Below are 15,065 nucleotides of genomic sequence, written 5' to 3'. Positions count from 1 at the left end.
TCCACTTTTATTTCTCACTGAACCTCCCACTCATTTTACAATCCAGCAGAGATAAACAGAGGTAAACCATACAAACTACTGAGCACGCTGCTGGCAAAGAAAGACACTCAGTAAACATTAGCTATTACTGCCACAGATTACCAGCTATTATAGTCAGTTCTAAGAATGTCATCTCCCTACTCTTGATTTTAAGCATCTTAAGTTCCTCCTGTTTATATTATTAGAGATGAGGGTCAAATCTTGTTTGTGTCACTTACTAGCTGTGACCTTGAGCAAGTTATTTAGCTTTCTGAGCCTCAGTAAAATTAGGATAATATCCATGTCATGGGGTTCTTGAAAAGACTAAATAACATAGCATATGTAGAATGCCTAGAAGAGAAGAGACATCAATAAATGTTAGTTTTCTTAAAAAGTGTTCACTTAAGGAATGGACACAGAACTAACTACTTGCCTTCTTTCTCCCACAACTAGGCAAGTACAGAGTAGCACTCAAAGAAATTGGTTTAACAACAGAATATTATCTTTATCCCTTGAGATAAGTGCTTATGCCAAAACCATAAGATTTAGGACAATCTTTTTCTACGCTACTAAGCAAAGAAAAATTTACTGATATGGAACCATACTTTACTAGATGATTTATACTGACTAATGTGAATCATGTTATTACATTTACTGAGACTCAATATATCCTTGATCCATATGCAGAACTAGTAGTTATTTAGTTAGTTCTAAGAATTAACTATTACAAACATACAAATAAATACATGCAAAAATAGAGAGCTTCAATACTCATGCAAAATATATTCCATAAAAAATGGCCCTACCTGCATGTATATATCAAAAACCCACACGTCGTAAAAGGTTGTTATATCATCATTCAAAGAATTGGTCTCATGGGATTTATACCACAGGCTTTCACAATATAGTATTACATGAGTTTCTTTAAAATGAGAAAGCAAAGAAAGGACAAAGAGTCGAGGGGGGGTGGGGAGGTACCAAAACATCCCAAGTTTTGCTCTGCTTTTGCCTTCTTCCCACTGGTATTGCCTAAATGCTTTTCCTACTTCACAGTAAGAAAAGTATGACAGCCTTTTTCTTAAACAGTGCTGGGACAACTGGACCAAGAGCAAAAAATTAAGTTAGATCCCCTACTTCACACCATATATAAAGATTAACTCAAAATGGATCAAAGACCTAAATCTAAGAACACTATAAAACTCTTAGGATAACATGGAGGCATTAATTTTTGTGACCCTGGATTAGGCAATGGTTTCTTAGATATGCCACCAGAAGCTCAAGCAACCAAAGAAAAACAAACTGGACTTCATCAAAATGAAAAGCTTTTGTGCTTCAAAGGAGACCATCAAGAAAGTAAAAAGACACACCACAGAATAGAAGAATATATTTGCAAATCACCTATCTGATAAAAGTCTAGTATTCAGAACATATAAACAACTCTTACAACTCAACAAGAACAACAACAAAAACAATTTAAAAATGGACAAAGGATCTGAATAGACAATTCTCCAAAGAAGATACACATTCCAACACACAAATGAAAAGATGATCAACATCATTAGTCATTAGGGAAATGCAAACCAAAATCACAATGAGATACCATTTCGCACCCACTAGGTTATAACCCACCTGGTTATAATCAAGAAGACAAACAATAACAAGTGTTGGCAAAGATGTGAAGAAACTGGAACACTCACACACTGCTGGTAGAAATGTAAAATGGTGCAGCCACTTTAGAAAATACGTTGGCAATTCCTCAAAAAGTTATACATAGAGCTACTGCATAACTCTGCAATTTCACCCCTAGGTATAGACCCAAGAGAAATGAAAACATGTCCACACAAAAACTTGTACACAGATATTCATAGCAGAATAGTCAAAAAGTGGAAACAGCCCAAAAATCCATCAACTGAGGAATGCACAAATAAAATACTGTTTATCTATATAATGGAATATTACTCAGCTATAAAAAGGAATAAAGAACTGAGAAATGCTACAACATGGATGAATCTTGAAAACATGCTAAGTGAAAGAATCAAGACCACATATTGTATGACTCCATTTACATGAAATGTTCAAAACAGACAAATCCATACTGATAAAAAATCGATTAGTGGTTGCCAGAGGCTGTGGGAGAGGGGCAGAGATGAGAAAGGAACTGCTACTGGGTACAAGGTGTCTTTTGGGGATGATGAAAATGTACTGGAATTAGACAGTGGTAATGGCTGCACAACCTTGTGAATATAATAAAAACCACTCAATCATACACTTTAAAAGAGTGAATTTTACGGGGACTTACTTTCTTGATGGCACAGTGGTTAAGAATCCGCCTGCCAATGCAGGGGACATGGGTTCAAGCCCTGGTCCGGGAAGATCCCACATGCCACTGAGCAACTAAGCCCATGTGCCACAACTACTGAAGCCTGTGCACCTAGAGCCTGTGCTCCGCAACAAGAGAAGCCACTGCAATGAGAAGCCCGCGTACCACAATGAAGAGTAGCCCCCGCTCGCCCAACTAGAGAAAGCCCGTGTGCAGCAACGAAGACGGAACGCAGCCAAAAAAATAAATAAATAAAATAATGAATTTTATGATACAATTACATCTCAATTAAAGACAAAAGGAATGATAGGAGAATAAAAAGCAGCACAACTAAGGAATGAAGCAAGTGTTCCTTTTTGACCCAACATTTTCTGTACACTTACTATGTTCCAGACCTATGCTGGTTGCTAGGAACCCAAAGATGAGTAAAACAAAGTCACTACACTCTTTTCAGGCTCCTTCTCCTTAGCCTACAAATGTCATATTTCTCCAGAGTAGAGCAGCTTTGAAAATGCAAAAACAACAAATATAAGCCACAGACAATTCAAGAGAATGCAGATATTTACATTATAAACTCTTCTAAATTACCCAGAATTTTTTTTTTAGGTTTCACTAAATATGGGGAGAGAGAAGAGATATGCTTCTAATACTGGTATTAAATAACTCATTGTTCCCCAATGCTGATAATGTCATTTCCCAAGAATTATTATTTTAAGAGCTTCATTTCATTTATTTGAAATTTTTTTTACAAATAATGTTTTTGATAAATCTTTCCTGATCATATCCCTTTGGAAGTATTACTTTCTCACTGACTCCTGGGTTCTCTATTTTTGACATTAAAAACCTCACGATAAAAACAAATATCCCAAAAGATGCTTTTTAATACTTTACTACAATATCCACATGAAAGCTTGTTTTTCTGTAATAAGAATAGGTAACGACAGAATTCTCTAAACTAAGAAATCAAACATTTTAGGCTTTAATCCCAGATTTTTATAAATCACAGAAAATCTGATATCCTGATATGAAAGCTGCATTTCCAAAGAAGAACAGCTCACAAAAATCAAAGAATCAAATTTAGACAGAAAACTGAATAGTAGTTTAAATAGTGCAAAAAAGGGCATGTTCTACTTCATCCAAGACATTAGATATTTCTGATACTTTTAATACACTATTTATATTAACTTCCCAAAAGATAAAACTAAAATCTACATTAAAATTACCTTATCTTTGGCCTCAGGCAGTGTGATTTCTCTAGGTTCTAAAAATGGTATTTCTCGAAAAGGTGGAACACCTCTGACTATATCTGGTACATAGTGTGTATGAAACAATGGCGGCATTGAGTATCTTCTTTCACCTGATAAAGGCACTATGTGGTTAACTATAGTTGGCTCTTGGTGAGGTGAATGGAAACGTTGTCGTTTACCATCAAGAGGAAGATTCTTTTCATCGCTTAATCTCCTGAAAACAAACAATATACCTTAGTGATTAAAGATATAATTTTCTGATTACCAATAGAAAACACTAAAAATATATAAATAGATGACAATACTGACTTTTTCAGTGAGGCCACATTATTAGCTCTAAATGAATCTTAAAATATTCATTTTCGGCATAAGAGATGCCTTAGAGAACACTTTAGAAAAAATGTGTAATAATGATGCACTTTTTAAAAAAACAAACCACATATATACATTAGGGTTGGTCTCCTGCATTTGAACCACCACAATACTTCATATCAGCAGCAAAAACTTGGCAGGAGAATTTCTATTTATAGAATCACTAACAATAAAAGATCCAAACTCTAACATAAGGAGGATAAGATTAACTGAACTGAGTGCTATATATAAAAAAGGGCTCTTTGAGAACACCTATGTTCTGGTTTATCAGTAGGAAAGACCAAATTAAGAGACAGTTACTTTTTAAAAAAGCTTTATATAAAGACATTGGACAACTAAAGAAATCTGAAAATGAACTGCATTTCAGATAACAGTATTGTATTAATGTTAAATTTCTCGGGCATGAACAATATATTTTTGGTTATACAAGAGAATATCTTTGTTCTTAGGAGGAATGCACTGATGTGTTGCGGGGTAAAGTGCAACGATGTCAACAACCTTCTTTCATATCACTCAGAAAAAAGTAGGGGTAGGGAAGGAAAAAGGCAGAATAAAACAAATCTCGCAGAACCGATGAATCTAGGAAAACCACATACAGGTGTTCATTGTACTACTCTTCAAATTTTTCAGGAGGCTTAAAAATATTCAAAACAAAAAGGGAAAAACAATTTAAAAGTAATTATTTGAGGGAAAAGAAAGGTATTTACTTTATTAAGTTGTTTACACCATAGGAAATTATCCAATTCCTTTTGAACTCTAAAATTTTATGAGTCATAGCCACCTGAAGGTTTTTATTTTAATACTCTTGGGATTATGTCAATTACTCTCTCCTCGACAGACCCACAAAATAACTGGTACTCCTACTCACAGGTAAAGATGCTAAAAACATAAGTTTAGGGGGCTTCCCTGGTGGCGCAGTGGTTGAGAATCCACCTGCCAATGCAGAGGACACGGGCTTGAGCCCTGGTCTGGGAGGATCCCACATGCCGCAGAGCAACTAGGCCAATGAGCCACAACTACTGAGCCTGCGTGTCTGGAGCCTGTGCTCTGCAACAAGAGAGGCCGCAATAGTGAGAGGCCCGCGCATTGCGATGAAGAGTGGCTCCCACTTGCCACAACGAGAGAAAGCCCTCGCACAGAAACAAAACCCAACACAGTCATAAATATAAATAAATAAATAAACAATTTTTTTAAAAAAACATAAGTTTATATTTTTTTTTTTTATTGTTTTTTTAAATGTATTTATTCATTTATTTTTGGCTGTGTTGGATCTTTGTTGCTGCATGCGGGCTTTCTCTAGTTGTGGCGAGCGGGGTCTTCATTGTGGTGCGCAGGCTTCTCATTGCGGTGGCTTCTCTTGTTGCACAGCATGGGCTCTAGGCGCATGGGCTTCAGTAGTTGTGGCTCACGGGCTCTAGAGCGCAGGCTCAGTAGTTGTGGTGCACAGGTTTAGTTGCTCCGCAGCATGTGCGATCTTCCCCGACCAGGGCTCGAACCCATGTCCCCTGCATTGGCAGGCGAATTCTTAACCACTGAGCCATGAGAGAAGCCCCTTTAACACTTTTTAAACATAAAATTTAGAGCTTTATATGCTGAATATCTTCTACTGAGAATGTCAATTTTAGTTTTAAAAATACATACGTATAATTATGAACTAGTGGAATTTATTTTCATTCATGATTCACAAATGGGCTAGCAAGGCAACTTCTAAAAAATGAAAATTTGAATAAAGTCAATAATTTAAGCATCATTATATAGTTTTCCACAATGACAACTTTGAAGAAGAATTCACAGTGCTTCTAAGTATGGGATGTAGAGCCAAACCACCTGGTTTCAAATCCCAGCTATGCTACTTCTACCTGAATAACCAGATCATTACTTCTGTGCACTTCAGCTTTCTCCTCAAAAGAAGAGGCGTAACAGTACTTACCTCATAAAGTGTTGTGAAACTTAGTCAAACCATTATTTGCAAAGTCCTTAGAACAATGCCTACTACACATAGTGAGTGATCAATAATTCTTAGCTAGTGTTATTTCTAGTTGGACATAAAAGTTACGGAATGTTTATACAGACTATAAATAGCAATATCTTGCAAATATTGCCAAATTTTATTTTAATAATTACCCCTAAAGTTCTATCATAATTACCCCGTGATACATCAATTTCTTTTAATCAAATTGGTTAAAATGAATTGATTCCTGACTTCTCTATAGAAAGCTTTATGTAAAAATTTTCACTATAATAATATTTATCATGGAACCTTACCTGTGTAAGATAAATCAAATAGTAAACTTTACTAGAAAGAAGGTGTTATAGGCTGAATTATGTCCTCTCAAAATTCATATGTTTAAGTCTTAACCCCTAGTACTTCAAAATGTGACTGTATTTGGACACAGGGCCTTTAAAGAATTAACTGAGTTAAAATGGGGTCATTAGAGTGAGCCCTAATCCAATATAATTAGTGTCCTCAGAAGACTAGATTAGGACACCGAAAACACAGAGGGATGACCATCTGAGGAGAGAGAAAGAAAGCAGCCATCTATAAGCTAAACAGGGAGGCCTCAGAGGAAACCAAACCTGCCAAAACCTTGATCTTGGACTTCTAGCCCCCAGAATTTTGAGAAAATTAATTTCTGTTGTTTAAGCCACCAAGTCTATTGTACTTTGTTATGGCGGCCCTAACAAACAGATACAGAAACCCAACTGATTTAGTTAAAAATCTCAATTAAAAGTAGTTATCTGAAGACAGTTATCCCTAAAATTTTTTAAATACTTTGAAGTTTTAAAATTCTGTTACAGGACTGATCTGATCACACAGGTCCCAGAAAACAAAATGTAGGGCATAGTGTCCATTCAACTTAATACAAGATACAGTGTTAAACAGTTCCCAAAAACGCAAATTTTTCTTTTAAAATAAGTAAGAAATACTTACTTCCTTCCTCGAAATAATGGGGAAGTTGAGGTCTGTATTGGACTGACATTTCCATATGTCAACTGCTGTAATGATACAGCTCTAGACAAGCTACCAAAGACAAAGAAAGAATAGTAGTAGTATACATTTTTTTCCTTAAAAACAAAAAACTAATTTCAGAAAAACTAAACAGTTCACTGATCAAAAGAAAACAAGACATGATGACATTTTCTCTAGCTCCAAATGTTTCATACAAAAAGGATTTGTGTCAAGTAGAAAATGACACTTACAAATGACATGGGCCAAAATAACACCGTACTTACTCTGTATTCTGAAAGTTGAACTGTGCATCTATAAGCTGCTGGTGTGAATAAAGACTTGGTGACAGGGTGAAGAAGTTATTATGTTGTTGATGGTTTGGAGTGAAAGGCGGGCGACCCAAAATTGAGTTTGGGAACATGCTCTTGTTCACTAAGAGTAAACATGTATTCTTCTACCTAGAATAGTTTTAAAGATAATTTATTACAGCTTAAAAACATTGAACTCTTTGGTAACTAGCATCTGCTAATTAATAAACAATTTGTTACCAAGTTACGAATTTCATTTGCAAAGTTCTTTTTTTAAAATTCAAACAGATCTCTTAAGTCACACCATAAGTAACAAAAAAAACTTACTAATAATAAATTTTAAATCTAGATTAACCACATTATTCAAATGATAGTAAAATCTGTGCGTTTCTAATTTTATGATGAATTTTCCCTAATAAATGTACCCTAATATCAACAAATCTTTTAGAATCAAGTTAACACCACTATACTCTGATAATAAAAAGAAACAACCCAAGTGAGACATTTAATGAAATCCTACAATTTCTTACATTTATTCCCAATCTAATTTATTCAAAGGTATAAGCTGTCATGACAACCTGATTCCCAGGATTTAGATCGTACAGATCTGATCAAACAAGGGATGGAATTTGTATCACCTAATAACTATTTACAAAATTCTGAGATTCCCCTCAAAGTCTAAACAACTTATAAAAAGAACTTCCAATAAAAGAGTTTGTTCCACACAAATGGGGAAAACCTAGGTACAAAGCAATCAGAATCGTTCACTGCCCCAAGCAGAAGACTAGATATTTAATCTTTGCAATGACTGACCCCAAGAGGCTATAAACTTACAAAGAGTAGGGTAAGAAAACAAACTGAAAACAAGTATTAAGTGAAGTCTACAAAGTAAAAATATGATCCCCAGCCTGCATTCCCAATTCAGGCAATTGGAAAACTCATCTATGGAATAATGGAACAAGAAACCATATAATACAGTAACCAAAGAACCTGTAACATAGGAACAGTCACTCACCAAGAAAAAGTTAAGCTCGCTCGCAACCTACAATGAAGCCTACTATTGAACTGCCTACCCATGCACATAAGCTTCCAATTTAGATTTCTAGTTAGAAAACAGACATCCATGGATTATCAAAAGTTAAAAAAAAAAAGTCCTAGGAATAAACAGAAACAACACCTGCAACAAATGAAAAGTGAGGAGAAAAAAAAAACCCTCCATAATTAATGAAAAAACATTGCAATATGTAAATAAGAATGTGTTTTTCAAAAAGCAGAAAGGGCTCTTGGAAAATTAAAAGCAGAAATATCCAGCAGGAAGCTAAAAGATAACATTGAGGAATGAACAAAAAGGAAAAATTGGTGAGGGCAGACAGGAGGCAGGACAGTAAGAGAAAAAAATATAAGAGAACCAAACTATGTGGTCCTACATCCAATACAATAGAAGTTCCAGGAGGAACAGAGAAAACACAGAAAAGGAAATTACCAAGTAAATAAAACAAGAAAATGTTCAAGGCTGAAGAACACCAAGCCTTAGACTGAAAGGACCCAATGAGTATAAAGCACAACTGAATATATATATATATATATATATATATATATATATATATACACACACACACACACACACACACACATATACATACACACACACACATATAAAGGTATATTACAGTGAAATTTCAGAATATCAGGTAAAAGAAGCTTATAAATATTACAGAGAAAGAAAATGTTATAAACAAAGGGATGGTATGGATAAACAACAAGGTCCTACCATATGGCACAGGGAACTATATTCAATATCCTGAGATAAACCATAATGGAAAAGAATATAAAAAAGAATGTATAACTGTATCACTTTGCTATACAGCAGAAATTAACACAACATTGTAAATCAACTATACTTCAATTAAAAAAAAAAACACACCTAGGGATGGTAATCAAAATGGCTTTGACCCTCTCAGTAGCAACAGTAGAAACAAAACAAGGAAGTGAATGCCTTCAAGGCTCTGAAGGAAATGCTTTCTAGCTATAATTTTATACCCAGCTATACTATCAGTGCAAAAGGAAAATAAAAACATTTTTAGACATGTAAGGTATCAAAAACAAAAAACAAAAAAAAGAAAAGAAAATCTGGGATCTAGGAAAAGGGAGATCTGACACAGGGCAGAGACAAATTCCCCAGGATGATTGTGAAGGGAAGCTAAATAAACAGCTTAAGTTAAAACACATAGAGGGCTTCAAGAAGATATCCAAGGAGGAAAAAGATTAACTGGTAGATTACCTTATATATTTGACCACAGAGAGGAGTTCGGCTAACAGAGCAGAAATAATTATAGGAACAGAAATGCAGCAAGTTAAAAATAAATTACTAAACTACAGACAAAACACATTCAAAAGGTCATATAAAAAAAGAAATATAATCAGTCACCTACTTGGTTCTTACAATAACATGAACATTGAACATACTGATTTAAACAGAAATTGTAATATATTTATTATATATTTACTACACTGTATTTATTTACAGATTACATATACTATATGCTACATATATTTACATGTTTATACACACACATAAATCTCACAATTTATGATGAGAGAGGGTACATAAAAGTGGTAAATCCTCATTTTCAGTGGATGTCAATCCAAAAAACAAGCTTTATAAAAATTTCTGCATTTTTTTTTTTTTTTTTTTTGAAAAACAGAGGAAAATAACATATAAGCTGCTAAAAGAAATGGTAATTGCTTCTGGGACTAAGACGAGATGGCTGGAAAAATTAGAATAGGAGACAACAAGAGAGAAAAGAGAAAGATCTGGGAAGAAACAATAAGTCACTCACAGAAACTTTATTCCTTTTCAATTCTGTAAGATTAAAATTTCCTAGACTGGCCAAAGAGTGAGATTCACCAGTCCAAGGTTCATAACAGATTATGGACAATAGTCTTGCGCCACCATCAGATCCCATCCCAAGTGCCTGACTCTAATTTGGACCAGAGACAAGGTGTTACCTCCAGAAAACAAGAGTTTGTCAGCTTTCTTCAGCAGGCCTTTATCTCTTGTTATAGGAAATTGATTAAAACAAAAAATCAATCCTATCAAATCTGCTAAACTGTACTCTCTGATGTTCACTGATCAGAGGAAATACCTTCAACCAAGCAGGATGCCGGAGAATTCTTTATTAAAAGTACACTCAATAATTGTAGAATGCCAGATCTAAGGCTGTCAACTAATGCCTTCTTCTCCCTTTGCCTGGGTTTACACTCCTTCTTGGCTTCCTTGACTCTACTCCTCTGACTCAACTCCCCATAAAACAATTACTATTTCATAGAATTCATGAGAAAATGACATTAAATACAATTCATTATAATGAATTTTGCTTGATATTTAATTTTGTTGTAACAGATACTATAGATCTGATCAAACAAGAGAAGGAATTTGTATTCAGAAAAACTAGAATTAAAACACTCTATATTCAGATTTATTTAAATCAGTTCATAGCTACAATTCTAGACATTTTGTTTATACTTATAAATAATATGCTTTTGTTTTTCTTCAGGCTTGAGACCCAAAATGACATAATAGCCCAGACCTCACTTAATTTCTATTGCATTACATGGTCAGACTCAAACTTAAGAATAAGTCAAAAGATGTCTTGTAGCCCAGAAGTACTCCTCAAACGATCAAATTATCCACGGTTTAAAAGCTGAGAATGATTCCATACTCATAAGTATACTTTAGGGCAGTTATCTAAATCAGCCTATCCTTAATTCCCAGATAAGCATCAAAGGTTTTCCAGCGCCTCCAAAAACGGGTTCTCCGCAGGATGAATTTTTGGCCCTCAAGTCTGGCTCCTAACCAGGCCAGCCTTCAAGTGGGGAGGATCATTCCTAGGGAATGTAATCAATGACATTCAATGCTCTCCAACACAAGTATTCTGCATGCCCATCTAAAGATAAGGAAGTAAACCAAAAGCCCATGAATTTCAATTCCTCTTTCTAATATTTCTCCTAATACATTCCAACACTAATTTTGATGAAGATAAAAATGACACCAAAATAATAACCTATTATAATAAAACAATATAAGGGATCATTTTTTAAACACAATAGTTTCTGAGAATAAAATCCAGCAAAACTATTACCATACCAGATTTAAGGGGACCTCTACAAAATTTTAAATCTTTTTCTTTATATTCTGAATGAAAGCCTTGTTCACCAAGTAGACAATGATCCATAAAAAAAAAATTACTCCACATTAACCACGGTAGCAGGTTTAAGAAATTTTATAAGTAAAATCCAGATATTGGTGGTATCCTATTTTTCTTAGTTTGAAAATTATCAATTTCTCAATCTGTACTTGACTATAAAAAAGAATAATCTGGGTAAATTTTGAACTGCTTTAAAACTGTTGCATTGGTTCTTGCCTAAGAAGAGAATCTTAAGGATTACTTCTTGACTAAGGTTGCCCATTTGGAAATTACACAGGTTTATCTGTAAATAATCATATATGAGACAAGGCAGTAATGGAGTAGTTCACAAAGTAATTCCTAGTGACATAGCATTTGGTCCTATAACTTACAACCCGGAATTTCTGTCCTAAACTTGACCTCTCCTCCAAGGAATTAGAGAACACTCAACGTTACATAATTCCTTCATCAAGATTCCCTGGAAAGTGGAATCTACCTAGTATAAAAACCAGAAATGTAGTAGCAAATCTAGTTATCTGTCCACTTTGTCCAAATGCCTTTGATCCCCTAAACTCACTTTTTTTCTCCACAATGCAAAAAGTCCAACTCCTAAATCCTGCTCACCCTCTGTCAAACCACCCACAGGTTTTGAAAAAGACATTCTTTTTAAATTAATTTTTATTGGAGTATAGTTGCCTTTACAATGTTGTGTTAGTTTCTACTGTACAGCAAAGTCAATCAGCTATACATATACATATATCCCGTCTGATCAAGAATTAGATCCCATCCAAGTATTAAAAAATAATCTAGCCACGTGATTCCAAATGGACATTTCTAAAATACCTATTTCACACAGAGCCTGTTACACTTCCTGATCAGACAGAATTGGGACTATTCACACCAACAGAGTAATGTTACTATTATTTGGCTATTAATCAGTACATATTAAGAGCCTTCTAGCTGTTAATGCCATGTTTAAAGCCTTGTGGTAATAAAGCGTACAATATGAGGGTATTTACAAAAGTAGTATGTCGCCTGTAATTCAAATGCACAGACTTAGTGTTCAGTTCTGATTCATCCCCACAAAACCATACACCACACGTTTGTTACGTTGCCAATGTAGCTTGAGTTTGTTTCATTTTCTTTTTTGTTCATCGTATTGGTGTACCAATATAAATAAACGACTGCTATTTTAAACAAAGAGCTGAGAGAGGATCAAACAAGGCAGGGAACTTGGATAGTAGAGAATTTATGAGACACAGAAGCCGCCCGTGTTCTGACCTAGAAAGAGAGATGGAGAACCTATCTACAAAGGCTGAACGGTGCAAAAAAACAAAGGGGATAGACAACAATCTGACCGTCCTAACCTGTGCAGTTTCCTGTAAAGCTAAGAACTGAGACAATTTCACAACCACTTAGTGAAAAGTCTTAAATTTTTAATTATTAATTCAGATATTTACCTTAGTTCTTCACCACCCTTTGAAACCCCATGCAGGGTCCCAAGACAGTCTTCCTCGTTTGGTCCTAGACTGAAGACGGGGCGCGACAAAGACAAACGAATGGGAAACGTTTAAGAGTTCCTAAGATTCTTCAGAAAGTACCGCAGCCTGGGGACCGCCCATACGTCTGGGATCTCACAGAGATTATGCCGGAACCTCCCACGCAAAACACTACAGTTTCCGAAAAAGCTCCCGGCGCCCCGCCCCCCACCCAGGCCTACACTGTTGCTTTCCTCTCCGAAACCCCCTAACTCACAAGTGTCCTCAGGGAAGGCTAAGCAGGAGGATCTACCGGCACCGCCAGCCCAGGAGCTCCAGAGCCGGAGCAGGGACGGCCCGGCGCGCTCGGTCCTAGCTTTCTCCCGAGCCAAAGGAGTTAGTGCCCGAGCGGAATGGGTAGGCCCGGCTCCGGCTCCGGATTGCGATCTAATTCCCGGGCTCGGCGGCCGGGGAGGAGCGACACAAGAAAAGGCAGGGCCAGCAAGGGTGAGGGAGCTCGAGGGCGGTGGCAAGAGACGGAAGACGAAAAGGTAGCCGGAAAAAAGCGGCGTAGAAAGCCCTGTCGGAAACACCCGGAAGACCGACGTGACCCCGGATGGAAACAGCGAGTAGGGGGACGGAGGTCATACTTCCGGCAGCCGCCTCGCTCTCTCCTGCGAGCTCTTCACTCGAGTGCGCAAGCGCACGGCTCCTGGGGGCCCGGCTGGGAGGGAGTGGGACGCTCAGCAGCTGCGAGAGCGAACGCGAGCGCGTAGGGGAGGGGCTGGGACTGCCCTGAGAAAGGCGGAGCGGCAGACGTAGGAGGGTGGGCGGCGGAGAGCTACCCTGCCCCCGCTCCTCAAGCTCACATTCTGAGAAACATTTTTTTACTGGTCCTTCCTGTCTCTCAGCCGGGTGACTCCTCCCCAGAGAAGCTTTTCCTGGCCAAGTTTTCCCTCACTCTTCTGCACCGATCAGTATTAAGCTTTGTTTTTCCCCGTTAATGAACTGAGAGCTGCTTGGGGACCCTTATTTATCTATAAAGCCCGGACTCAACTCCCTGCCTTAGTAGCTAACATTCACCAATAAAACAAATATTTAATATTTTTTCTTGAGTGAGCTTTAATAGTTGTGAAAATATAAGTTGTTGAATTTATTCGTGTAAATCTGTTAACAATATTCCTTTATTGTCCTTTTTATTCCTGAAATTGGGAACTTGTGTCTTTTTTCTTTTTTCCTGATCGACCTGGCAAGAGGCAATATTAACCTCACTGATTTCAAATCTCAAAGTCAACTTTTGGTTTCATAGATTTTCTTTATTTTTCTTTTCTCTTTCATTGATTTCTGCTGTTATGTTTATTTCCTTTATTCTTTTTTTTTTTTTTTGAAGTTTTTAAAATTAATTTTCCAGTTTCTTGGAAACTGAGGTCTTTGATTTGAGATGTTTCTTCCTTTGTAATATAGGCATTTAGTAGTATGAGTTTCCTTCAAAGTACTGTGTTAGCTGTATCCCACACATTTTAATATATTGTGTTTTCATTTTACTTCATTTCAAAATACTTTCTAATTTCCCTATATGGGTTTTTTTTTTATTTGATCCTCAGATTATTTATGTTATTTAGTCTCCAAGTATCAGACTTTCCGGATACCTTTCTGTTACTGATTTCTAATTTAATCCCATTATCATGAAAGAACATACTTCATATAATTCGAGTCATTTTAAATTTATTGAGACTTGTTCTGTGGCCCAGAATATGGTTGGTCTGTCTTAGTAAGTGTTCAGTGTACGTTTAAAATAAATGTGTATTCTGTAGCTGTTGGGTGAAATGCTCTACAAATGTGAATCACATCAAGTTGCCTGATATTATTGTTCAAATCTAAATCCTGGGGGGGATTTAGAACATACTTACTGATTTTCTGTCTACTTATTTTATTAATTATTAAGGGAAGAGCACTGAAATCCCTCACTATAATTATGGATTTTTCTAGTTTTCCTTGCTGTTCTATCAGTTTTTACTTTATGTGTTGTGAAGCTCTGCTGTTAGTTGCATAAACATTTAGAATTGTTTTATTATTTAGGTGAATTTATCTTTAATGAAATGAATATGAAAATTATTGTCATTATGAAATGATTCACTTTATAAATGACCCTCTTTTTTTCCTGATAATATTCTTTGCTCTAATT

General features: G+C 36.0%; 1 protein-coding gene across 7 annotated transcripts in view; it reads right to left on the bottom strand.

Moving 5' to 3' along the window:
* The window catches only part of TENT2 (terminal nucleotidyltransferase 2), a 59,128-nt gene extending 45,611 nt beyond the window's left edge, over nucleotides 1-13,517 (bottom strand). For 3 of the 7 annotated variants that reach the window (XM_057540084.1, XM_057540088.1, XM_057540085.1), the window contains exons 1-5: nucleotides 13,158-13,516; nucleotides 12,863-12,931; nucleotides 7,192-7,365; nucleotides 6,890-6,979; nucleotides 3,562-3,799 (exon numbers count right to left, since the gene is read on the bottom strand). In XM_057540084.1, coding sequence (XP_057396067.1) covers nucleotides 3,562-3,799; nucleotides 6,890-6,979; nucleotides 7,192-7,328 — 465 coding nt within the window. In that variant the 5' untranslated portion in view covers nucleotides 7,329-7,365; nucleotides 12,863-12,931; nucleotides 13,158-13,516. Of the gene's footprint in view, nucleotides 1-3,561; nucleotides 3,800-6,889; nucleotides 6,980-7,191; nucleotides 7,366-12,862; nucleotides 12,932-13,157 lie in introns of all 7 variants that reach the window. The other 4 variants (XM_007175865.3, XM_057540089.1, XM_057540087.1 and 1 more) reach the window with 3 other exon arrangements.
* Between the last annotated feature and the right edge of the window lie 1,548 nt (nucleotides 13,518-15,065).

The sequence above is a fragment of the Balaenoptera acutorostrata genome, chromosome 2, assembly GCF_949987535.1.
Source record: "Balaenoptera acutorostrata chromosome 2, mBalAcu1.1, whole genome shotgun sequence".
Classification (NCBI taxonomy): Eukaryota; Metazoa; Chordata; class Mammalia; order Artiodactyla; family Balaenopteridae; genus Balaenoptera; species Balaenoptera acutorostrata.
This window is presented reverse-complemented; position numbering and strand designations above follow the sequence as displayed.